A 26,336-nucleotide genomic window follows, 5' to 3' on the forward strand; every position below is an offset into this window, starting at 1 on the left:
GCAGGCATTGTCTCAATCACAGCTTAAGTAAAAACATTTGTCAGTCTTTAACAAATCGCCATAATCCTCCAGTGTTTTCACAGGGACTTATAAGGTGCATGTAGCACTTAATAGTGAGGGTTTTTAAGTCATTATTTATGTCCTCTGTTGACGTGTTCTGTGGTATTAAAAAGGATCTTTCTAACGTCGATTACAGCATCGGTTTCTCCCACTCACGTTGAACACTCACGTTGAACTAAGTTGAACAAGTGCGACGCCACGCGGTGAAACACCTGTACTGCTGGGAAGCTGCTTTTATATGAAAATTAAGTCAAATCACAGGAATAAAGGAGCTGGAACTGCTACTTACTATGTTAACTAATGAATAAATGCATTTGTGTTAAATGGTTTTCAATGATTTAGGTTTAAGGAATGAAGCTTAATGAATAAATGTGTAATAAAGTGCAAATTAATTCCCAAAATATATTAGAATACAAATGAATTCTTTGAAACTTTGATTTTTCCTATCAAAATCACAAATCCCTTCCCACCCAGATTTATCAAAGGTTAAAAAAAAAAAGGGCCATTGAGCCGCAGTTTCTGAACACTGTAGCAACATGAGCAGGAATTCCATTTCCTTCTCCCAGGTCGCCCACATTGTGTTTGGTTGTTGATACTGTGAGGTGGAAACTTTGAGGAGGGACAAAGCGGGCCCATCTCTGCCGGAGCGGTGACCTTGGGTCCCTGACAGATACAAAAGCGTCCGTGCAGGGCAGCATTCCTCAGAGCAGGTAAACAGAGCCTCCTCTAATCCCTCTGGGGGCCCTCAGTCTGCTCGGGCTCAACAACGGCTTTCACAAATGTTGACATTTGCAAACATGAACGGTCTGGCATTCTGGAAAACACAACTGGCCGTCTCTAAGAGAGAGCGAGAGAGTTCTGCAAATGGCAGCGCTGCGTTTTCTTTCCAGGCAACATTCACTCTCCTCTGCGGGAGCAACCAGCAACCAGCAGAGCGCTCAGGAGGAAGGTGGTAAGTTTTGAGGGGAAAACACATTTCTACAAGGATCTGGTCCTAAACATGGCAACACACCTTTACTGTGGCCTCCTCCCTCACTGTCAATAAACTGAACTTTTCAAGACAGACTAACTAGGCTCAGCAAATGATAGATGGATGAACAAGCAGCTAGACTACAGTAGCTGGACACATGTTTTATTTGAATCAATTAGTATTATTTCAGAGTTCTCATGACCTTTCCTGTTGGTGCCATCTATTAAGACTTTTTGGGTGCTGCAGTTTTTTCACTTGCATTTAAACATCACAATCAAAACGTAACAACGTAATAACAGTCAACACAAGAGGTCTAATCGCTCTTTGGCGAAGGATCTGCTTGCATTTAAAGGGATCACCGGCCTGAAGATAAAAATTGAGAACCACTGCTTCAGATGACACCCGGTCCAGTCTAGTCCAGTCCTCTGACTAAAGGACCGCGGTGGGTTTGATCTGAAAGTAGTTTTTTCGACTTTTCAAACACTCACATTTCTCACAATAAAGACACACTCAATGCCATTGCTGTGTTTATCAAAACATTTATTGTTCTTCAGTTTCTAGTATCAAATATAACACATTCCATCTCTTAAGGAATTATTCACTTTCTTTTAAAAAACATTCAACTTTTCTTTTAGAAAAGTCACATCAGAGCGTGACTGAGACGACTCAGAAATTTTCCAACACAAAACATTTCTTCATGTTTTACAGCAAATTATGTGAACATACACGACAGGATGGATTGTCAACAAATTTTTGGTAGAAAGCTCGAAGGCTGGATTGTCGGTCAGTGTTTTGGTGCGGCGCACTGTTCCAGATGAGGAAACCACTGGAGTGTCTTTTTTTTTTCTTTCTTTTTTCTCAAAAATCCAACCAAACAATGCAAGTGAAGGAGCTGGGACGAGCTTTGGTGCAGTGAGAGCCATACAGCGGCTTCAGAGCTACGCGTCTGCTCTGTGAACCCGGCTGTTGTCACAGAGATGGAAACCTCCATCCACTGGGCTAACAAACAGTCCAGGTAGGCCACCCTGCTCGGTACAGAAGTCTTAAGTTCATTCAACAACGGCTGCATCGAGGAAAAGATGAGCGACTGTCAAATATATATGCAGGTGGAGAGAAGAGCGATGGCGGGAGGGGGGAGCAGGAATGGAAGGAAATGTGGCCAGCCAAAGGGCCAACATCTATTCAGTGAGAGGGGAAGTAAGCTCGGGTAAGATCTTCAGTCCACAGCCTGAACGCGCCACGGCTGTGAAGGAACCTGAAGTGTTAAGTGAGTGAGTTTAAGGCAGGAAAAGTGACATTAGCGGTATCGTGGCTGGAGCTGATCAATGGCTCCTCTCACCACAGTGCTGTTGGAAAAAAATGACCGAGTTAACACGATTAACATGTGGGACCATGCCAACGGCTTTGAATGCTTTCGCTCAACCCGTTTGTACGTCTCATGTAATCGATACTTCTACTGTCACACTTCTGCATTATTGGTTTCATTTGTATCACTAATTAAAGCAACGGATTTAATACATTTAAATTGAAAGCTGATTTCTGCTGGTACAAACAACGTATCCATCTGGCAGATTGTAAACTAAATAAACACGGTTTGACTAATACTTGAACCAAATGAAGACAAACACTGAAGATGTACTGGATTAGCTACGAGTTATATACAACATGCAGCAAACGAATCATTCTTTGTACCAGCAGGATAGAGACGCCGTCGAGAAGAAATCACTCTTCAAAACAGAAGCCAGAGGTTTCAAATGACCTGCTGGGTTTAATAAAAGTTAACCTAGAATTGTACATCAGAGGGACAAACTAGAAACCACCCAACTCGTGTTACAGATGTTGGAGCTTTGCAATAGCAGCTAAACGCATCAACAAGCAAAAATAACACAACTTTGAGGAAAAAGTCAATAGTTGAATGTGATGGATTGCCAATTTCATTTTCATACCAACAGCTGCCTTTAAGTTGGGAGAAGTTGTCGTTATAATTGGTTTAATCATAACACCAATCTGTTGAATTGCTAAAGCATGCTAAACCGTTGGTATGGTCCTTTAACTTTGCAACAGCACTGATGACAGCGTGTGACACTCTGCTTTGTAGAAGTGGATGTGATCTGAGGGAAGAGAAAAGAACGGCGTTATTTATTTCTGCCGACTCTCAGCACCCTGGATCCCCAAAATGGACCTTTTGGAAAAAGTGTTGAGTTAGCGTTACGTAAAAAAAAACCCAACCAGGCTAGTGTTGCACGTTTGAAACAAAGCTCAACACTAGCAGCCATAATTAAGGCTTATGCAAGCACAAGAAAGACCCATAGGTATGTCAAGGATGAGTCTTTCTTAATCAAATGTTAAATACTCTACTGCAACCACATGAGGGGATGTGATTGGAAAAACATTCATGTACGAAATTCTTAAAATTAAGGTACAAAAGATTCAATATGAATCTGCTCTGTGATTACAAGACCAGATGTCTTGTGGCGAGATAACTAACACCGGCACGGCCGGTACTTTTTCAAATCCACAGGATTTACTACCAACACTGAAATCAAGTGACCCACAATACGAAAGACATGAAGTACACATTGTTAGGGAACAAAAACCTCTACATCAGTTACACTCAAAACAAAAAGGAATAAAACATAAAGAAGACAGTTTAGAACATACAAAAAAAGAAAACCACGGAACCTCGTGTTTTACACGAAGAAAGGAGGAATTTTTTAGGAGTTTAGACACTTTTAAAGGCGGCCCGACTGTCCCAACACTTCAAGCGTGTTGAGCGTCTAGAGACCTTTACTGGCAAGAATTACCAATGTGCATTTTAAAACTTTAAAAAAAAGGATTGTCACTCCTTTCAATCAACCGCTACTTTGAGGGAAATACCACTAAATTTATGAATTAGATTCACACATGCAGTCAGGATTAGTGGCCACTCGGCACTTGTGAACAAACTCTTTGTGAAGACTTAAAACCAGAGAACCAAGAACTTCATCTGTGATGTCATCCAGATGCACAGCCAGGAGTTTATGTACGAACAGAGATTCAACGTATGAACGTCTTAACGTTACAAATTGATCTTTGCATGAATCAAATCCAGTGAAATTGTTGAATATGTGGCTACGTTTACTCAGCCTATTGCTTTACCTCTAGCATGTCAGGGCTGTAGGCAGCCGAACATTCGTATGACATCACAGTCAAATGGGCGGGACAAACATTCTTGCGTTTCTGGAGATGAAGAAAATAATTTCAATGGCAAAATTCAGTGGCATCCCCCTAAATCTATATAAACGGTAGTATTTCTTGCCATACAAGGTGTTTGAGAAGTTTTTTTGAAGTATGTGTGATACGTTACCCCGGACCTTACAGAATACCTCAAATGAATAAAAACGCAGCACAAATAAGAAGGATTATTCATCGTAAAGGCAACAGAAAGATGGACATCACACACAACCACACATCTTTGGGCTAAAGTTCAACCGGCTTCACATACCCGCATGTTCACGGTATATTGGCCATGTTTTTATTTTCCCTTACACTTTTTGTCAAATATCTTATGAACAGAAATGTGGTCCAGTCATCCTTCATTTTGAATCCAAATCAGAAACAAAACTCGAGTAAAATGATTTATGTCTGGACGCATCAGTATATCCTTACATGTAAAAATGTTCAAACGTGATACAAACGCAAGTAAAGAGTAACTTTTAAAAAGAAACAAAAATCAACAGGATGAATACTGGGAGAAAGTTGTGGTCTACTTATGTACACGATCACTACGTAGATAATGGTTGCCCCCTCGGCTTCCTGCGAGCGACGTACGCGACGTTCACCTCTGATCTTAAATGATCAGTAAACACGGGTAACTAATGTCTTAAAAAGTTTTTGTTTAACAAACTTTACACCCGGAACAGACAAAGAAATTGTGCGATAAAGAAAAAATTGATGGAATAAGTAAGTGAGCCTTAGTCGCTATATATCTAGTCTAATAATGATGTCATGAGAGCCAGGCCAGGAAGTTATTTAGAAAATTCAAGGATTTCAGTGAAGTTCAGAGAAAAGGCGAATGCGTTAGCGATTGTACGACTGTTACTTAAAATGTGTCGTGAAGAAATGCTTCTTTAGGTCGGGTGATAAAGGATGGCTTTGTTAAAATGAGGGAGATTACATTTCCGGGCAGAAGTAATCTGGTGAGTTACTGTTCTGCTCCACTGACGGACATCTCTGTTATCAGCTCAAACCGTTCCACACACACACACACAGCCATGCAGCTCAGTGATTGGGCACCGGTCATCAACAGACAGTCACGCAGATCTGGATCAATTATAACGGAACGGAGGAAACGGCTACAGAAACGGATCCTTCGGGGAATCGTCAGCAGTTCTCTCTGACGTACCGAATATATGCCGAGTAACTGACAATTCTAAAACAAAATCTCAAGTAAATCTTACATACACATTCCCTCAAAAGCACAATCAGCACCAATTACAATCCTAAATCTAACTAATCCATAATCAATCAATACAACTAAAATATACATCCAAAATGCGTGAAACGTTTTTTTTCCCAAATTGGACTCCAGGTAGCAGTTAAAAGATGGAAGCTTTTAGAACAAGGAGCGACGCCACAATGACCAAACTGACCTGAACTAGAGATGAACACTATGTCCCAGAAGCTGAAAAGCACCACAAAATATACACAAAGAGTCTCAACATCTACAACTTGTAAAAGCGCTGGTAATTTAGAAAAAAAAACTTATTTATGTAACATCCAACGCCGATTTGATCTCGGTCACTACTCTGTGATAAATACTCAACTGTCCACCCCTGTGCCTGTTATGCAAGGTCTCCACTAGATGGTGCCATTCACCCAAAAACTGCTTGGAGACTCGTCTCTACCTGAAAGCTGGATTGAGATGGAAAGAAATGAATTAGTGATGAAACACTGCCACCTACAGCAGGGGAGAAACACTGCGATGGGAAGAAGCTGGCCACAGTCTGCCACGACCATCGCCTGCACCCAACCAAACAGCGAGCGGCAAATAATAATTAAAAAAACCGACTATGAAGTGGTTATATAATAATTACAACGTTTAAGTGTTTTAATGACTAACTGAGGAGGGGAGCAACCATTATCCCGTGATGAGTTCTACTGAGTGTCCGTGGAAGATGCTCAAAGCATTCTTCACTAGCTTCCTTAAAGTAGGATTAACTGTCCAGTGTCTCTCCGGTGCCATTTTCACAACAATGGACAATCGGTACACACAAAGTCAAAAACAAAGGCATGCTCGCAGCTAAAGTCTTTATGTTCACTGTTCCAAGTTGATAGGAGATGAATGACGCTTCCGTGCAGAGATGGCGACTGTGTGCGTGACCCCCCCCCACAAAGGGCTGAAGAAGTATTCCTATGCCGAGTCGGAGCGGTGCAGGAGAGAGGCTCCCACGTTGGGAGGAAGAGGACTCCTTGTGACGGGACTCCTCATCAGTCAATCAGCGACACATCAATGTGGGACAAATCAATCATGTGCCTGCGTAGTAAGTGTGATAACAATGTTTGAGCCGTTGTCTCAGGGGGCACAGGTACTAATGAACACTTATGTCGTACAATCTGTACAGTAGCTAAATGACCACCGCAAGGTTAACAACAACAGTAGGTAATCATGTAATTGGTGTTTCTATATAGATGATAAATAAAAAGAGTATTTTGATTACCTATGGAAGCTCATTTGAAAACTTTCTGCATGCTGGGGACTGGAAAATGTGGCGACTGCTTTCCTCTGCTGGTGCATCATTTTGAACATCTGCAATAAACAGAAATAGTCAAATGCAAATGTGCCGACATCACAACGTTTTGACTTGTCAGAGTAGGAAAGGCACAGGTGTTACTAGCATCACTGATGACGGAGAACAAACATGCACGATACCAAGACGCTGAAAATCAAAGCAGCTAAATGAGATTCAGCCATCGTTAATTCATTTCCCTATTTACACGAGCTTTTCCTGCGGTGACAAGTCAAAACGTCTCCTGTGAAAACGGTCTATGGAGTACAACGAGATGCTCCCTTTATCCACAAGAGGGAGTGGGGGTGGTGTAGGGAAGTGTTCTCTACCTACTCGATCACTACGACAGAGGGCGCTATGGGATCACACTACGGACAGCTCATTACTGCCCCTCTGGAGGGTGCAAGAGCTAGGTTTCATCACGAGCTACTTTTGCTACTCTTCATACAAACTAGATGCTTTGCGAGCAGACGTAAGAAAACATTAAAAGTGCACACGCAAGTATCAAGCTGCTGTGCCTACCTCTATGGGGCCAATGGACCGGAGAAGATTCTGCAGTTGAATGTCAGTGGTGGATGAAGAGAGGCCCTCTATGGACACAGTGCAGCGTTCGTTCTCCGTTCCTCTTTGGCTCTGTCTGGTGGCCATTGGACGACCCCGACCCGCCGGACCAGCCCCTCTACCTCGACCCGCCACGACGACCTACACCACCGACGCCAGGTGTGAGAGAAATTACCCACATGTAGTAAAAGAAACCGGGTGAGGGTTTAGAGAAAGACGGCGGGCGAAAACACAGACTGAACCTCTCACAGCTTTCACAGGCATGTTGATGTTTTAATCTCGCATCTAACGATGTGAAGAGGAGATATATTTCTCAGCACACAAAGGCGCATTTAAAAAACTGAGTTTTCCTCTCGTGCCTCTCAGACACGCCGAGCTTTCACAGGATTGACTTATCATATTTCTACATAGAACATCAACGTCAGAACATGATGCATGTGGCATGGCATATCTTCATTTGAGCTCGAGAGTGAGAGGTATGTTTCTTCAGCTGCAGAGGAAGAAGGAGGAGGAGGGAGAGGCTTCGAAAAGAGATAAGAGGAGGTAGAGGGAATATGTGTGTGTGTGTTGGGGGTGGGGGAGCCAAAAGCCATGCGAGCGTTATGGTGACTGCCTTACCCTGTCAGCGTCAGTGTGTATGGTAACTGTGACGGCAGCCTGGTGGTGACAGGCGTGCAGAGAGGCCAGGGGACCCGGTGTAGCCCTCCGTGTTACACTGCTCTCAGCTTGTCAATACTCCTGCACCTGGCACACTGTCCTGTCTTATTACCACTGCTGCTCGATTGGTATGTCTACTGAATGCCAGGGTTGCTAGCACCAGCGGCACGAGACAACTTTACAGGAGACATTGCAGCTTCTTTTATTTCAGAACTGCCATTATCCAACAGTCTGCTCTATTAATATACTATGTGTGTGTGTGTGTGTGTGTATATATACGCTTGCTGGTGTCCAAAGCACAGAAGGCGACGTGCGACCATTTGTGACATACCCTGTTTTGCTGTGGGTTGCCCGCGACCCCTCGGCCTGCCTGTGGTGTCCCGCTTGGTGCCTGTTGTTGCTGCTGCTGCCCCGACATTGTAACCTTCCGCTGCCCGGCCGGGTTGAGCGGGGCGGCCGCCCAGGTGCCTTGTTGCTGCACCGGCTCTCCGGCTGCCACTGGGCCGTTCCCACTCTGAATGGGGATGACGGAAAACACCAATTAGCAGCTCACACAAAATTCCAGCCACATCTCAATCACAATCCTATTCACATTAAGGAGCAATTGATAGGTTTTTAGTCAGGGCCGATACAGGTTATTGGTAATCAAGGAGGTCGATAACTTGCAACCAATATATTTTGCACGATTGTGATGTTTACTGTAACCTCAGCGAGATCTGCTGCCGTATGTTGGAAACACAGCTTTGAATGTCAGAGCCACAGTATCCTTAAGTGGCGTTGATAGGCACAAATACTTGACGTGTAATCAATCAGATATGTGCTGTGGGCGGGACATTGAGTGCAACTAGAGACAGAGAGAGCATCTGAGCCAAAGTAGCTTATTTCTAATTTATCTATATTATCTGCAATCGGATAAAAGAAGAAGTATTCTTATAATCGTATAAACACTGTATATTCAGCATTTAGGCAAAGTGTTTATGGACAACAGGGAGAAATGCAAGGACATACGCGGAGGTAAAAAAGTGCCAGCGTTGGCGCTGGATCCCTATCACACACGCTGTGGGGAATAAAGATCAACCCAACAAGGTGATGGTCTCATTATCAAATAAAGTCACAGCTCAACTCTGTTGACATGCGAGGGGAAGAATTGAAGGTCGTCTCTTCCCCGACTCTGCGGAGAGATGTGACAGATCAATACAGGGGAAGAAAAGAGACGATATCTCTGACCTGTCCCCGGTTGAGAGTAAATGGATTAATCCCTCCTATAGAAATCACAGCTCCTGATTGCACCCATCAAATGCTAAGCTGCATTACACTGGAACGACAGCGGCTCGATGTGTACCCCATCCCCCTTTCACCCCTCTCCTCCCCAGCTTTTGTGTATTGCGCTGCTTTGTATTATCCCTGATGAAAATATAATTTGCCTCTTATCTGTGTGCCTAAGCCATACAAATCCAAATCCTCAAAAGTGGCAACTTTCTTACACAGGTATTATGTTGCCTCTCCGTTCAGCCAAAAAAGATTAATTACAAGGGTCTTGGATTGGCATTCTTTTGTTGCCTTGCACCTGAGAGATGGGTTGATGGTAAAAAAAAAGCAACCGAGGGATGACAGAGAGGAAGAGAGAGCAAGAAAAAAAAAAAAAAAGAGAAGGGAGGAGATAACATTGTCAAGCGCCCGTTGACGACAGCAGAACAATGTGGAAGAGGAAGCATCAAGACAATCTTCTTTTCACTACGGCTACAGGCCTTAGCTGTTTCCGTCTCTCTCTCTCTCTCTCTCCCCACCACACATCCCACTCTCCCTTTTTTCTCCAAGATGCAGTGCATCAGATAGCTCTGCGCAGGTTTCCATTAACGCACTGACACCCAGTTATCTTCATCTGCAGCACAGCCTGCGATTTGGGCTCTGTGGCTTGATCCTCCGGGATGGAGTCGGAAAGCGGCTTATTTCAAATACTATCGCATCACACCAACGCGTCTCGCCAGCGACAAGTACGAGTGTTTAACATGCATGCCTTTGTGGTTTTTCAATAAAGATGAATGTGTAATTAAGGCCACCGCAGTAACTTATCAAGCGGGTATAAAATAGCCGGCAGTGGTAATTCTGGACTTGTTGGTGTTACTGTCATTCTTGCTTTACCGTCTCCAAGGCCTCTATCTTTAAAATAATACTCTTCTGCCCTTAAAAGAGGATATCAACCTTTAAGAGCAGTGATGAGGTGTCCCCAACTCTTCAGATAAATGTCATACTTCTCGCTTTAATGCCTTCAGCCTTTCTGTGTCCTAAAGGTAAAATGTGCGTAAAAGGCGTTGTGTCTTAAATACCAGTTCCCAAAGCTTAAGAGGAAACTCTTAACAGATCAATTTTTACTAAAATGAGACAGACATCACCTTGTCAAACCCATAGGTTAGATATCTTTTGGATTACAAAATAGACAGTGTGAGGGCAATCAGTGGCATTTCATTTCAAAACTCTCGTTTCCCCCTGTGGGTAAAATCTGCTGAAGTGGATCAAATAAATGTCGGACCAAAACACAAAAGAAGGAGTTGGATAAAAATGAAATGGGCATGCTCACCGCTCCTGAAAGTTTGACGACTCTGACTTTTTGTGGCACCTGCTGGCCTTCGAAACTAGAATTCTTGGCCCGCTGCATCACAGTTCTTTTAGCCCCAGGTTTGGGTCCTTGAGTTAGAGCCTGAGCCTGGCCAGGTCCCACAGAGGGAGTTACAGGTATGTTCTGTTGGGGGACCTGAATGGACTGGATCTGAGCAGCAGGCCTGTTTACGTTCAGCACAGCACTGTTCCTTCGCTGCTGTAGTTGTTGTTGTTGCAGCTGCTGCTGCTGCTGCTGAATTTGTGGAGGCGGCTTCCATTGCTGGTCTGGAACTGGCCCGGGGGACTGTTGCTGCTGGGCGCCACCTTTTACCATCTGCAGGCGTGTCTTGACATTGGGACGTGGTGTAGGGATCTGAGGACTGCCGTTGGGAGGGATGGGGGTGGCTTGATTGGGATTCTTTAATGATTGATTCAACGATTGTTGTGTCCTCAGAGGAAACTGTCTCTGCTGTTGCGGCTGTAGTTGTTGCCGTAGTTGTTGCTGCTGTAGTGGCTGTAGTTGTTGCTGCTGTAGTGGCTGTAGTTGTTGCTGTGGTGGTTGTGGTTGTTGCATAAGGTGTGGCGTGAGCTGATTCTGGTTTGAGGGTTGAATATGTGAAGGAGACGGGCCCTGGCTCTGAGTCTGAGCATTGAGCCTGTCCAGCAGCTCCTTCTTTCTGACGCCAGCCTGCATCTGCCGTCGCATCTCCTTTCTCTTCAGGATCTCTTCTCTCAGACGCTTCTGCTCCTCAATCTTCAGACGGTACTGCCGTGTCTCCTCATCCTCATCAGGGTCCTGTGGCACAAAGAAAGCACAAACTGACAATATGACCACCTGTCTCCACTTACTTGAAGGCGAGGCGTGAGCCACTCTGTCTAATTTGAACCATATTACTTGGGCTGACACTCAGATGTAATCAAAGGCAAAACCCAAGAGAGAAACGCAACAGTATTGATCTGGTCTTTCCAATGGAATGAGACTGCTGTCATTAACAACATGATTGGGCTTATAACTAATGGGGGTCCTTCTCAGCACACGAGTATGATTTCTGGGACACTGGGAATTTAGCAGGAAACAAATTCTCACAGTTATGGAACCATTTCAGAAGGACATTAATAAAGAACTTGTTAAGAAGCTGACCTGTGGTGCCGGGCTGGACAGTGTGCTTGGGATCTCCTTGCGGACCACCGTCCTGCCCGCTCCTCCGAGCTGCGGTTCGATCTTGGCAGCAGCTTGGCCTCTTCCTCGGCCACCGTCGGGCACCAGCTGAGTGTGCTGCCCCGGACGCATCCCCTGTGTTGCCTTGGCAACAGGCCTAATGTTGGCGGCGGGGCGGGCACTGTTCATGTTCCCGTTGCCAGGTGCTACGGGGAGCTCCCGGAGGTTGCTGTTGCGCTGCTGCATTTGCTTGGAGAGAGGCACGTTCTAAAGAAAGTGCAAAATATTAAATATTTCATGTTTGTACAATCAATCTGATCTAAAAAAAAATATATGCATTTACAGACAGTATACAGTTATTAGAATGACCCCATTTCACTGCCTTTCATCAGTTTGAGCTGATATGTTAATCTCTCACCATCCGCTGCCGGTTGGCCATGTTGCGCTGTTGGGGGTTCTGAGGGCGGGGAGTCATCTGCCTCGGGCTACCGTGTGCCTGCTGTTGATGGAAAAGATTCTGGCCGTGGTGCATCATGTGGCGAGGCTCGTTGACATTTAGATGTTGCTGCTGATGATGGGGCAACTCCTGCCTATTATGGTGCTGCTGCTGCTGCTGCTGGTGCATGGACTGATGGGACGGCAAGGAGTCGTGATGCGAAAGCTGGGAGACAGGAGGGCCGTGCATTAAGCCCTGAAATATCAGAGAGAGAAGACAAACATGAGTAAACCAGCTGAATCAGAACTTGTTTTTTTATATTTTACAATAGTATTACTTCTTATGAACGCTAATCTATAACATTAAATCAGGCAATTCCTGCATATACAGTAATTAACCTCCAACTGGTATCCTCAAGTATCTACCAAGTACAACAATAGTGATTCAATCACTAGAGGGAGCTCTTGTCTGTGTCTCTTGACAAAGAGCCGAGGTGCCAAACAAACACAAGTCTTTTTTCCTTAACGCTTCAGTAGCAGTGAATACGATAACTAGTCGAGTTTATTCATGTGTACAGTACTCTTGTCTAGTCATTGCTCTTGCCACATCAATTTTAATAATCTAGACAAAAATTCATACATTCATGGCAGACAAAGCATGTGAATTGTTTGCCAGGCTACAAGCATTTTCACAGGTAAGAGAGGATGCGACAAAAAACATTATGATACGCAGATACAATGTACATATTAAGCAAGCACAAAATTGTACAACAAACAGACACAACCAGACAGACAGCTATTGGCTTAAAAATCACTTACTCTTTGTCGTACCTGCATCCCAAACTGGACTTGTGGAGGGGGGAAAAGGTTCCCCTGCTGGCCAAACGGCTGACGAGGGCCCATGAAGGGTCTGGGCTGGTTGGGGGGGCCACCTTGTTGATTCAACCCGACCATCCCCTGATGACCTTGGTGGGGAGAGAGGTTTGTTCTTGGGGGTTCTCTCGGAAAAATCCCCAGCGAACCCTGGCCCGGCTGGTTGAAGGCTGGTCCTGGTGGGCCGAAGCCCATGTGGCCCTGGCCAGGCAGCTGCTGCTGCTGCTGCTGCTGCTGCTGCTGCTGCTGCTGCTGCTGCTGCTGCTGCTGCTGCTGGTGGTGGAGGTTGTGGCTGCTGTTCATCAGAGGGCTGGGGCCCTGGTGATCAAACATGTGCTGCCCTGGAAACCGTGTTGACTCTGTGCGCTCTGTGCCCCGCAGAAGGAAGACCGAGCAACAACACAACAGAGACGTCAGGTTATTTTTTGCATTGTGAGCCAATTTCAATACATCAGTAATACTCCCCTCTCCAGATGTATAGTCTCATGGCAAGGGAAATGAAAACAGACAACTCTATAAATCTGAAATATAGGTGTTTAATGCAGCTTCCGGGGCTCATTCAGATGTATATATACACATGCATTTAACATGAGTGCTGCTGATAGGGAAGCACCAAAAGGCAAGCAGCATACCCTGTAGGTATACCGCCAGAGGTGATGTCGAATAGGATTAAATATGCCAAGAGAGCTTTGCAGCCCTCGTCCAAGGTGGGTGTGGGACTCACCTCCCATAAAGAGCGGCTCTCTGTCTTGGGGTCCTTGAGGTGGCTGGTTCCTAAAGGGCTCCATGTGATGAGGGGGCCGCTGGGGCTGAACAAAATTACCAGTCATGTGCTGCTGGAAGTCTCCCGGGCCCTGGGAAAACACAAAACCCATGAATTATACTGGGAACTCAATAATCACAAACAAATTAAACTAATGAAAAATGGGAATTTGGTGTAGAGTATTGCAATCGAACAGGGAGCGCTTGTAATTGAAAGGCGAGGGTCATTAAAAAGATGCAGAATCTTGAGTTGTGAACATCAATATGCATGGCAATATTGAAGAAACCCTTCAGCTGGAATTTGAGAGCAAACCCGCATTAAAGCTACTTGGGGCTTTGTTCCTTTAAACCTTTAAAAGCCCGTCTGTAACAAGGAACGGGCATTTTCAGGAAGGGATAAGTGCCCTCACCTTTGTCTCAACCACTTCGTATGTTCGACAGCTTTCCACTCATTGCATTCACATTACTCCCCATCTATCTCCCAAGGAAAACTAGATAACAACCCTTTAATCCCTCCTTGGAATTCGAATCCCCCTCATAACTGTCTCCTTTATTCTTTTAAACATCCATCTCTGTTGAAAATTTAACCTGCTATTCAACACGTGGCACTTCCACAAATGGGCTGCCTGCCTCCTCCAAGCCTATTGTAAATTACTTAAGATGCTATCAAGGCTTAATCCATCTTTATTCCACTGCTGCGTGGCGGTATTTAGAGGAGAGAGGTGTTAGAAAGCTAGAAGGCCAGAGTTCCAAAAACTTGCTTAACAGAAAGTTAATCATAGGGGCTTTACAAAGACAGGGGATCACAATGAGGGGGCAATCATACTGTTCTGAAAGGTCAGGCAGGCAGGTTCGCACAATGAGGACTCCGGTGTCCATATAATACCTCTCAAACAACACTGCTCATCCTCTCACTTTTAATCCGTGATAAACAGGCTGCTGGCCGCTCAATATGCAACTGGCGCGAGATTAACAAGGACACGTATAATGGAGAGGGGTCAAATGTCTAAGTATTTAATAAAGAATGGACATTTGAGTTAAAGGGGATGTTTTGTTTCTAGTGTTCATGCATTGAAGCGGATTCTTTGTTTTCAGGATATGGTCCTGAGAGAGTTACGGAGCTGTGACTGCCAACACTTACCATCAAGGAAGAATTAAATTATCAACACGCGCAAAAAGAAAGGATCTCAATATGTATATATCAATACGTTATAACTACTAGAAATTAGGCTGGTGGTGTCTTCATTTTGTGGTTAAGATGAATGTCATTATCTAAACAGATTAATTATTCAAATACCTTTAATTGGCGCCGAGATTAATATTTCAAAACCGGTCCCCACCCGCAAAAATGTAATGCAGTAATACTAGAGGCTATGACCCCCCCCGTTCACCCTGTCTTTTAACAATTAAATTTGATGGGATGATAATGTATGATAATCATGAGTAATCAGGTGCCCAGTGGTAAATGGAATGTTGCCGGCTGGTATGTCACCTGCATTTCAAATTGTGTCCTTGGCAGCAGCAGCCTGAACGCGATTGACAGCTGGGGAATCCAACACTATGCTGTTCATCGGTCTATCCAACCTCACCTTCTACTGTCTGATCAGAGGCTAAACAGCTCGCTGCTCCTGTGCTATCAATATCTAGGACGATCGCAGACCGCAGGGATGGCAAGATACTGACATTGAAGGTTGGGGAAAGAGGTAAATAAAAACACAGTTTTTGTAAAAGCCTGGCTTATTTGGCAACAAGGTTGTAAATCCAAATGAATGCAATTGGATGCAGCTATTTTCCAATGACTAATTTGCATAAAACCATATAAAATGCAATTTCCAAGAAGATGTCAGTCGGCAGCAGCACCACCTGATGCCTGGGCATCATTAACCAGAAGGATGGAGTAACTTAGGGCACTTTGGCTGACTTGCTATCGAGCCACTTCCCTCAATACAGTAATTACTTGTAGGGCATTTCCGTCATCCCTTGGATGGGTTCTTTGTGGGTGAAATAAAAGGACCTTTTCTTACAGGAAATCACTGACTTAAGATCCCTTTTCTCTGACGTGAAATTCAGCCTTCGGAATATATGTTGCAAAAAAAGGCAAGAGGCTCACCCCGGCCCCATCAAACCACCAACCAGGATGTTTCATTAATTCAAATACCGTTCAAAAAAGGTCTCCGTGCCTTTGGGACACAAACTTGTGGAAAGTGAATTTTAACTGGCGGTACATCCCGGTTTCACAATTCCATTATGTGCCAAGCTCGCTCGTCTGAGCCCCAGCACATCCATGAAGAGTAGCTAACTTAAGTCCCGCCACTGCAGCCTCGACCTCCAAAAGTCCACCGCCTAAAGCCCCTATCACGCATTTCCAGTTGTGCAGTCGGACTCGTAACTGTGTTTACAGACTCGCTGTAACAGTATTTGGCCAGGGCAGGGCGGTCTAATTGCCGTAATGATATTGCCCTCACAAAAAGAAAAAGGGATGCTAGCCGTGTGTAGAGGTAGAGAAAAGTGAGGCGAACGGGAGGGAGAGGAGCAGCTGCTACTCACAGGGAACCTCTGAGGACCCACAGCAGGTCTGGGCTGGCTCTGAGCAGGAGGCATCAAGGGCACTGCAATGAGAGAGAAAGAGAGCAAGAGAAAGGGGGTGGATGGAGGAGGGGGAGAAAAAAGGAAAATGAAGGGCAGTAGGCAAAGAGAGGGTGGTGGGGATAGTAGAAAGGGAGGAGCCCATTAGACATCTCCATGCTTAAGGCTGTTACACTGACATACATGTTAAAATGTCTATCAAGACGTGCTCCTCACATCTTTACACAGCTAAGCACAGACCAGGGAGCTCAAGGAAATATCAAATACACGAGGATAATTTGCCCCAAAAAAATTTAAGTGGGGAAGACATTTGCCGTTTGACGAAATTTGGCAAATTATGATTCAATAATCGACAGATTAATCGATAATGAAAATAATTGTTAGTTGAACTGGATTTTCATATTGCTGACGTACTGCTTAAAAATAAGGGTTAATGTAATTCTATGTCAACATCTACCCCCGGAAAACATTCAATATGAAGCCATCACTTAAACGAATATATAAATAAATAAAGATACACAGACGTATATACAAACACATACACACACACTTAATCATAACCACAGGCAATCCCTGATTTTCCAGAACACGTCTTTCCTCTCAGGAGCAAAACCAACCCCCCCCCCACACACACACACACACACACACTAACGTGCTTTACTAACAAAATTTCAATCTTGGCCTGGACAGACAGGCCAGATAAACCCATCTCAGGGAATGAACTGGTGATGTCGCCAGAAGAGAAATAGAGGATAAACCCATTACTGGCTGAGAGAGCTATTCACTTGTCATTCAACCAAACAACTAAATGACATTCTAATCCAGACACCTTTCAGGACAGTGTACGCAATGACTGCCAGCCATAGCATGCACCTCAGCTGAGCACCATGCAGATGAACCAGGGCTGCCAAAGTTTGGGTGAAATGGAAATTAGATGATGAATCTAAATTAAATATAAATGATGAAAAGATCTCCTGTGATGAGGGAAAGTGAAACAAAAACAGTCTCCTAAAAAGCACTTGGGTTCGAGTGGATTAGCCTACCTTGTACAGAGGATGACGTGGGCCCTCTGAAATGGGGGTTGATGTGGATGTTTTTGGACTGCGGAGGCTGCTGCTGGTGATGCTGGGGGAAGTTGGGCGGCGGGGAGCTCATCATTCGCGGTGGCGGCTCCATCTGGGGCCGTAACGGAGGGGAGCGGTGCGCCATGTGCGGGGGGATGAGGGGCTGAAGGGGCTGCTGGGCCAGCGGGCGCCCGTGGTCTTGGAAGGGAGGAGGTCCTCTTGGACGTGAAGGGTGGTGCTGCTGCTGGGAGTGCAGTTGCTGCTGATGAGGAAGAGGCATTCGGGAGGATGGCTGCTAATTGGAAAGAGATGGGGAAACGAAGAGGAGGGAAAACCAAAACAACCTGTCAAAACACATCTATTTCTGGGGAGACTCCGACATCACTGCTTGCAGCCATGCGATGACACACCAACAAGTCAATTGACAAGCAAGATTGAAGATGGTATCCTAAAAGAAATTAATGCTGGGCCCCTCTGAAAATGAAAAGCACGTGTTCTTATGGTGGGATCACTATATATATATATATTTTTTTTTTTTTTAAAGAACGCTACAGCCATTAAGAAGGAAAAGTCACCTGTCTGCTCGCACCAAAATATATCAACCAGGGATTCACCAACTGATTAATGAGCAATAACTACATTGTAAAGTTTCAAAAGGGTGCTTGATAATTAGCCATTGTCGATCCATTTAAGCTACCAAACAAACACAATAAAACATGCCAGTGACCAAATTAGTCAAGTGGCTAAACACACAGTATGTTGTAAAAAGTAGGACCTCATTAACAGCAGTCAGCAGCATGTTTGTGGTGTTGGCATGTTGTCCGTCCGTCATTAAATATTCATTTCCAGTGTTTTGTTTGGAATTTTACAACCTATTGTCATTGAATAAATAAATAAATAAATAAATAATGGAGAGCTGGAGTGAAACATCACGCAGCCTCGAGAACAAACCCGTTATCACAATGGTATATTGCTAATTTATCATTTATGAACACTAGTTATATTTTTATGCACTTTTGTAAAATATAGCCTTGGTAAAATGCATAAATTCACTCAGTGATCAACGAAAAAACTACATTAAAAAATGGAAATGTGGTATCTTAAACATCACGATAACCTTCAGCACAGTTAATGTTCGTTTCAGGACTTTTTCTCTCGACTTTCAGAAGGTCTCGTATGAACTGATGAGCCGTGTAAATCACAGGATTAAATGCTTCGAGTGACATCTAATAATAAAACCCCACAAGAAACTAAATCCTGGGCAAGAACAAATTTAATTTTGTATAATACTGTCTAAATGGACTACTGCCAAATGATTTGCTGTAATCCATATATCAACATAGATACGGGGGGGGGGGGGGGGGGGGAGCAGAGCGGAGCGTTTTGACTTTGGTCATGCGCAAACAACCGCAGCTTTGGAGGTCTTAGATAGCGAAGAGAGCAGCAGCGAACAAAAACACCAAGCCTTGTGGTGACTGTGATGAATACAAGAAGTAAAGAGTCACGCCCTCTCAAGTCATCTTATCCAGTGAAGCTCTTATGCTCCCTTTAGCTACTCCTCAGGAGGAGTGAGATGCTTTACTCAGTGTAGCCCAAACCATTATCCCTTTAAAAGTGTTCAGGTTGGTTTACCTGCATGCCCATGTTTCCCATCAGGGGGATCCTGTGGTCAATCATTCTTCCTCGGTTTCCTCCTCTAAAGTCGACCATTCCAAAAGGTGGGAAGCCTCCTCTTCCTCTGCCTCCTCGCATTCCTCCTCGCATGCCTCGGCCTCCATATCGATTTTGTCTCTTCTGCCGTTCTTGTTCCTCAAACTGCATCAGATCTTGCTTGGCCTTCTCTGACAGTTCTAATGAGCGGTGGAACAGGGGAAAACAGAGAACTTGTACTACGCTGTGTGGAAATAACTTGAAGTCCATAGTAATGTAAAGCTATTACAGCGTGGAGCAAAGATTTATCATCAGAGAATATGAGTTTTCAGGATAAATATTGTACCGAGTGTTTCAGGGATACTCCTCCTGTTGCTGCCTGCATCAGCCAACCGCACAACAGCACCGTCCTTCCTCTCAGATTTAAACCGTATGCGACCAGACTCTTCATCTTCCTCATCCTCCTCGTCCGATTCCTCCTTTGTTTCTTCTTCAGGCACAGTTTCATTTTCAACCTGAGGATATTTTCAGAGGTTGGGAAACAAAAGTCACAATCAGTTATGATGTTTAACTTCACGATGGTTTGCAGTGCATCACAAAATCTGCCTTGAAGTGGAAATAATAAAAGTGTATGGTGTTACAAGGAGGGTGTCAGCATACCTCATCTGTGTCAAAGACCCGAGAGCCTTCGGCTGCGTCGTCTTCCTCCTCCTCCTCCTCCTCCTCCTCCTCCTCCTGCTGTTGCTGCTGCTCTTCTCCCCCTCCCGCCTCTTGCTCCTCGGGGATCTCCTCCTGTTGGACTCTATGTTCACCCAGACGCTCATCATAGTTTTGATATTCATCATCCTTTAAAGACCACAAAGATAACACGTATCGATTAGTTATAGTGGTAACAGGGCTTCGATAAGGATCAGCAATGGCCGAATATGTTCCAGCCATTGCTGGAAAACAATCTCTTAGTGTGTCTGTTGAAATTGAAAACATCTAATTCTGATACGTGATGCTGTTACAATGTACGGCAAATATATATATATATGCATTAGGGACACGTGGATTGAGTTCAACTGACATTTTATGAAATAAGGATGTACACATTTTTTATCTAATTTGATTTGCTAAAATAAATGTGTGCTTAATGACGATATACTTGTGACAACAGATAGATATTTCAGTGAAAAATGTCAAAATCATATATAGCATGAAGGCAAACAAATGTTATCGAGAGGATTTTGGGGAGACACCATGTAAACCCCCCTCCCAGCCCAAATTACCATAACAGTGGGAGCAAGGCTTCATTACTATTCCTGGCAGCATTTGAAATTCAATGAGATGTAAATGTTTGACATGATATACAGAAATGCAGGCACGGATAAAAGCACTGCTTCCCAGTTCAATGATGGTGAAAATATCATTGACTGACTCCTTGCAAATCGCTGTTATTGGCCGCACGATAAGTTCATGAATACCGGCCGAAAACATCCCGCAGACAAACATTCTGAGAGATGACAAATCTTTTTTTTTTTTTACTATTCCATAAGAACATTTCAGTTCATGACGAAATCATATCATATAATCCTAAATACACGGTCATTCCAGCAAACTAACAACGTCATACTTGTGGTATAAAAGCTGCTAGTCATTCTATCTGCATAACACCCTCTAACAAAATAGCTAAATAAGGTCAGACTGTAGGTCACACCATGGTGTTTGGTGTTGCGCTCCATTAACCTGCCAAACAGCAGCACATATTAATGCAGAAAAAGACAAAAAAAAAAAAAATCACTTTCGGCACACCAGACGAATGGACAGGCTGCCCCGAGGGAACACAACAGCTTAATCCTTTAAACTGCTCCACATAGGACTAACTGAATACCGAGCAAAAAGTCAAGGCCAGGCAGTTTAGTGACCTTGTAAACCGTTATTACGCATAATACAAATACACATCTACACCTGAAGACATTTCACAAAACACAAAATAGGCATCCACTTGTGTCAGTTAGAAGGTCACCATCTTATCTTTGTTTGAAAAAAAAAAAAAAAAAAAAAAAAAGAGGTGGGCCAATATATCTCTGTCAGGTGCCAAACACCATCACGCCTTGGTAAATGGACCATAACGGACATTTGCACATGGATCTGGTCTTATCTTTGATCCTCTTAGTTCTGGCTAAGAGGGAAGGGAAACGAATAAAAGGGAAAATCGCATCAATCATTAGAAAACTGTATGGTGTGTCCTCAGGAAGGTCAATAATCTTTTCACCTGCATGAGACTTTATCAGATCCAGTCTAAAGCCCGAGATAAAAGCCCCCCACATTAACCTCCGCCGATTGGCAGCACATCTCGCCAACACAAAGCAGCTTCTTACTCCCTCAAAGATACAGGGCCCAAGGTCACAATGGCACACGGATTTGGAGGCGACAGCAGAGCATTACCTCATGCCAAACAAGCTGTCAACACAAACTTTGTCAGCAAGATGGAGAAATTAACTGGCAGGAAGTGATAATGAATCTAATCCTCTCCTGCCCAAAAACGCCAACCAACATCTCCTTCTCCTGAATAGATTTTCAATCCTGACTGTCCCCTCACCGAGACAAGAAAACTGATATCATCTCTTGGGAACAATGGAGTTGGACAGAAAAGGGAGGGCAGGCTGTGTGTGTGTGTGTGTGTGTGTGTGTAGATGTGTGTGTGTGTGTAGATGTGTGTGTGTGTGTGTAGATGTGTGTGTGCATCTGCAGGCTTTTACATGCAAGTAAGCAAATGTGAGAACTCACTTGAAATTCACCATCTATGGGCTCATTGATTTGGATGTCTAGCACTTCATCTTGGTAGCCATCGTCACCCTCCGCTACCTCTCCGGTGTAATCCATTTGGTTTTCGGACATTTCTGTGTTGTTGTCTTGGCTGTATTCTTGTGTGTACTCTTCTTCCCCCCCATGCTGGTACCCCCCCACCTCTACATCCCCTTCTTCACAGCCCTCTGCACCCAGGTTCACAACGTCATCTGTGTAGTCCACTGCCTGCGAGTTGTCCGGCTGGCCATAGGGTGCGCCCAAGCGGTAGGAGGCATTGAGGGTTATATCCTGACCACTGAAAACAAACAAATATTGGGACTTTGTAGAAAACTGAAATGAAGAATGATGGTAAAATGTGCGAGATTTGGATCTCGACTTTGCCAGCTTTATAACTGAAAACACAAAAAAAGAAACACATGACAGCTTACCTTATATTTACATCTTCATTGTCACTTTGTAAAAGGTCATCATTCAGCTCTTCGTCAGACACTTCTGAAGGATTCTGAAATAAAAATAATGGAACATTATGGTGTGCTTTAAAATACTAGTTGTGTGTGTTTGTTCATGTGTGAGGCGTGGGGGCAGGGGACCACCTCCAACCCCAAAGGATGCTCTATTCCCATGTGGTGAAGGCAATCTGGGCAGGTCAACACAGTTCTTTTTTGTCCACTGTACTTCCTCCTGCTTCACATCAACAGTTCCCCCTGTGGAGGAGCCACCTGCTTCAAGTCAACTGTTCACTACTATTTTCTAAATGTTCTACCAACACCAACACGCAATGTTTTGGGTATTATTTTCCATTTCCTGCTTGTAAGCAGAGAAACCCTACTGACAAGCCAAGTGTTTTATTGGCACCAAGGATAACATCTAAGTAAACAAAACAGTGAGAGTTTGTATTATCTTACCTTTTTAACTGACAGCCAATCGTCTTGCAACAACTCCTCTTCCAAATCACTTTGAGAGAGAAACAACATCCAATAACAGGTTAGCAGTCAGATAATAGGGCAATTTATAATCTATTTATAAATAACGTTATTGTGCAATGTCAACGAGCATAACACATTTGAAAATATATTCGAATACTAAAAAAACAGGTATTTGAATATATTAATTTATATTAATTTGTGAAATAAAAGAAGCACAACCAAGGCTGTCTCACGCCCACTGAATGCATTATATCACGGGAGTCACATAACGTCACTTTAATTAATTTAAATTGAAATGTGAACATTAGTTCAAGCTGAACGAGGAATAATGCAACACCCATGACGGCAGAGAACTCGGCCATCAGCTGTGCGCTAAAGATCAGAATGGAGACATAATAATCGCTATCTTCTGACATTTGTACTTTTTAAAACAGAAAACATGGGTTTTATATTGTGAGCCATCAGCAGGTAATCTCCAGCCAGCTGTCACCTTATTTCGTTTTTTGTGGTGAAATGAGGAGGTATCGTATAGATAACTGCTGACTACAACTTTACGAATCAGCCGTTCCTTGTCCAATTAATTTACATTACAGCATTCTTTTTGTCGAGAAATCAGAACATGAGATGATTTACCTCTCTAGATCGTCATCTTCACCTCTCCTCCTGCGTGTCCGCTCAGCACCAGGTTTGTCATATTCATCAAAGCCATAATCTGCAAAAGAAAAGATGTTTGTTTACAGAGCAATGGATTATGCTAATAATATTACCAACCTCGTAGGTTGATATCAGTCTGTCTTACTGGCCGGCACGACTTGAAATGTACAGAGAATATTAGAACACTTCGTTGTTGATTGAGATTGGCTTGCCTCTTATGCCAAGCTGAATCAACAACTTGTGCAGCAAGTACACGAATGCCATGTATACCAACAGCATGACAAACAGTAGAGACTGGTAAACCCATCCTTGGTGTTGCGCCACCAGTAAGATAAGCATCCGTTTCCGGTTATCAACCTAATCTTAAATACGAATGCCATCACAGCACCTGCCACGCTACAGTTTGATCATCAGCTGACACAGATCAACAACAACCCATCTTCCTCATGTCTCCCATAAACTCAGTTTTAATAGGTTTTGCTAATCTTGCCACTACATAACATTTTAGAACATTGAAAAGATGGGATGAATAAATGGAACAATAACATCCGCAATCTGGGATGCACTGATTCAGAGTCCAATACTATGCTCATGTACTTTTACTCGCACTAGTAAAACTACTCCGATACAACCTCACCCAATACCATCACAGCAACATGACGTTTACCTCTCGTCAGTTGAGCCTAAGCCTCCCAGCTGCAAAGATAACCCGAGACGCAGGTTAAATCCATAATTTATTGCCAACTGCAGAGTATGAGCGAAACAGGCAGTACCCGTTACAGCCGTTTCGGAAGAGTTAGTAGCCACAATGAATCGTGGTTTGTCGTGGGGTTAGCCCATCGACTGTATAAAATATGGACGTAGTCTCCACGACATCACCCGTAGGTTTTATGAAGAGTGGTTGTGAAGCTCAAAGTGAATGGCACTAGCCGTCACCATCTTGGCAGTTACGACATAGCCTAACTCAAAACGGGCAGAGGTGGATCCTGGGTGAAGCGGAGTCGGGCCTAACAAATGCAGCAGAGAAGACAGCTATAAGCTAGCGCCCAGGGTATGGCACCCACCTGTCACTCAAAGTGACCACGCCCTCAATTATGCCTAAATGTAAGTGTAAATATAACGAATTAAGTACAGTTGTCATGAATGGGGAAATTGGATATAGAGACCAAAACCTTTTTTGTTCCAGGCTGTAAACATGTTTATTTCTGCTGTGAAGTTGGGCATCTTAACATGGGGGTCTATGGGGATTAACTCTATATTTTATCTATTACAGTCAGAATATGAGGAGCATCGTGGTATTATTAAGTACTCATATTGGTACTTGCAAATACACAATTGTAAGTACTTGTGCTTGGTCTGCAAAAAAATTATATTAGTGCCTCCCTTTCCACAATTACATAATCTACAAAGTAGCCACTGTAGCTGTCCCCCCCTTTCAGAAATGGTATGGGAAACACGTTTGGTTTGGTGTTCCTTTACAGTTAGCCAGCATGCACAATACCAGGAACCTGAAACCAAACCAACTAAAAACAAAGTCAGCTGTCATTAATTATGCTGCTGCTGCTCCATGTCAAAATGTCTTCCATGAAAAATACATAACTGGCTGTAAGATGAGGTCGTGGATCTGGCTAAGATTTAGTTTAAAACTGTTGGTCTAACATTTCAGTCTCTGAAACTTCTTGGGTTACGCAAGTCCTGCTCAGACATAACAGGTGAAGCTATCCCATTACAGGCTAGGCGATGCATCCTTCAGCTAGCTACAAAAGTGCCTTGATGTGTTCACAGGCTTAGTGCACGTATTCAACCACCCCACGTCACCTGTATAACGTTAGACGCTGGCTAAAACTGACATGCCAAGTATCTTCTGATAGCTACTGCAGCCCAATGCTATTCAAAAAACGACAAAGGTCATGTGGAATAAAACCACGGCGTAAACTGCGTCATATACGGGTGCCCCCCTCAGCAATGCTGCAGCGGCTAATGTTAGCTTGATTTGAACCCCAAATGTCTGACTTTATGGACCCATTATTCCCGATAATAACGTATTTTTTACCAACGTTAACACTTCTATATTAACTGTACCGTGGCATACAGGGCGCCAAAAGTAATCTCGATCAGTCATTTAAGTGGTAACGTTAAACGTGTTTTCTAGCAGCTATATTAGCGTTAAGTACAAGGCTGCTAGCGTTAGCTGAATTGCTAAACTAGCAAACGCAGCTGAAATCAACCTGAAGCCGGATATTTGGACTGAAAAAATAAAAGCTAACGTTAGCCCGTGACTTGGCCCTCAATTAATTTGCTTAACTCGTGTGTAATATCATTCGGCGCAAATAACTTTGCACTCGCATATTGTCACTTATTACGCTAAGCTAAATACTGGTAATAACTTGACGCTAGCGTTCGTTTTAAGTTAGTTATTTACGTAACAACGAAACATGTGTCAAATGTTTGTTCAGGTTAAAGCTACTTTGGATGTAGTTAACCGTTTTTGCGGTGCAGTATTTGCATCTACCGCCAACACGGTAATGTTTCAAACCCTGTTGACATTAGCTATCGTTAGCTACGATAACTAGCTTAGCTACATTGCTAACTTAGCATTGTTGACAAATGCCGCTGGCTCTACTCACTCTGAGCGTTGGCTGACATGGTGCAAGGCGCGTCCCGCTTAGAGTTTGACTATACAACTTGAGAGAGCATTTATCTTTAGTATTCCACCGTTTTGACGGTACAAAACGTGAGACTATCAAAGGAAACAGATTCTATGCGGCAGTGATATCCATTCACGACCAGAATAGTACAAACATGGCCGAGCTGTGATGC

The 26,336-nt window shown here is 43.8% G+C and overlaps 1 protein-coding gene across 4 annotated transcripts; it reads right to left on the minus strand.

Annotated features, from left to right (window-relative positions):
• Window positions 1-1,553: 1,553 nt before the first annotated feature.
• On the minus strand, window positions 1,554-26,336 carry rbm33a (RNA binding motif protein 33a). Of its 4 annotated transcripts, none has more exons than XM_076080712.1 (19): window positions 26,144-26,336; window positions 23,496-23,574; window positions 22,842-22,890; window positions 22,365-22,438; window positions 21,916-22,231; window positions 19,804-19,989; window positions 19,490-19,658; window positions 19,126-19,343; window positions 17,473-17,788; window positions 16,391-16,452; window positions 13,806-13,935; window positions 13,040-13,449; window positions 12,192-12,464; window positions 11,756-12,040; window positions 10,595-11,410; window positions 8,348-8,530; window positions 7,321-7,500; window positions 6,730-6,818; window positions 1,554-6,545 (listed from the first exon to the last, which is right to left on the minus strand). In XM_076080712.1, the coding sequence occupies exons 1-19, from the start codon at window positions 26,160-26,162 to the stop codon at window positions 6,500-6,502; spliced, it is 3,900 nt and encodes a 1,299-aa protein (XP_075936827.1). In that variant the 5' UTR covers window positions 26,163-26,336; the 3' UTR covers window positions 1,554-6,499. The 4 variants fall into 4 exon arrangements, 3 of the variants coding, with proteins under 3 accessions (XP_075936827.1, XP_075936826.1, XP_075936825.1); XM_076080711.1 differs by having other exon boundaries at window positions 13,028-13,449; window positions 17,473-17,785; window positions 26,144-26,335; XM_076080710.1 differs by having other exon boundaries at window positions 13,028-13,449; window positions 26,144-26,335.

Source organism: Anarhichas minor, unplaced genomic scaffold, assembly GCF_050575085.1.
Source record: "Anarhichas minor isolate MPS153535 unplaced genomic scaffold, ASM5057508v1 ptg000074l, whole genome shotgun sequence".
Lineage (NCBI taxonomy): Eukaryota > Metazoa > Chordata > Actinopteri > Perciformes > Anarhichadidae > Anarhichas > Anarhichas minor.

Coding starts and splice junctions, on each gene's coding strand:
- rbm33a (XM_076080710.1), bottom strand. Junction 19,344..19,489: donor GAGTATCCCTGAAACACTCG/GTACAATATTTA, acceptor ACCGCTCATTAG/AACTGTCAGAGAAGGCCAAG. Junction 12,465..13,027: donor GGATGCAGGTACGACAAAGA/GTAAGTGATTTT, acceptor CTGATATTTCAG/GGCTTAATGCACGGCCCTCC.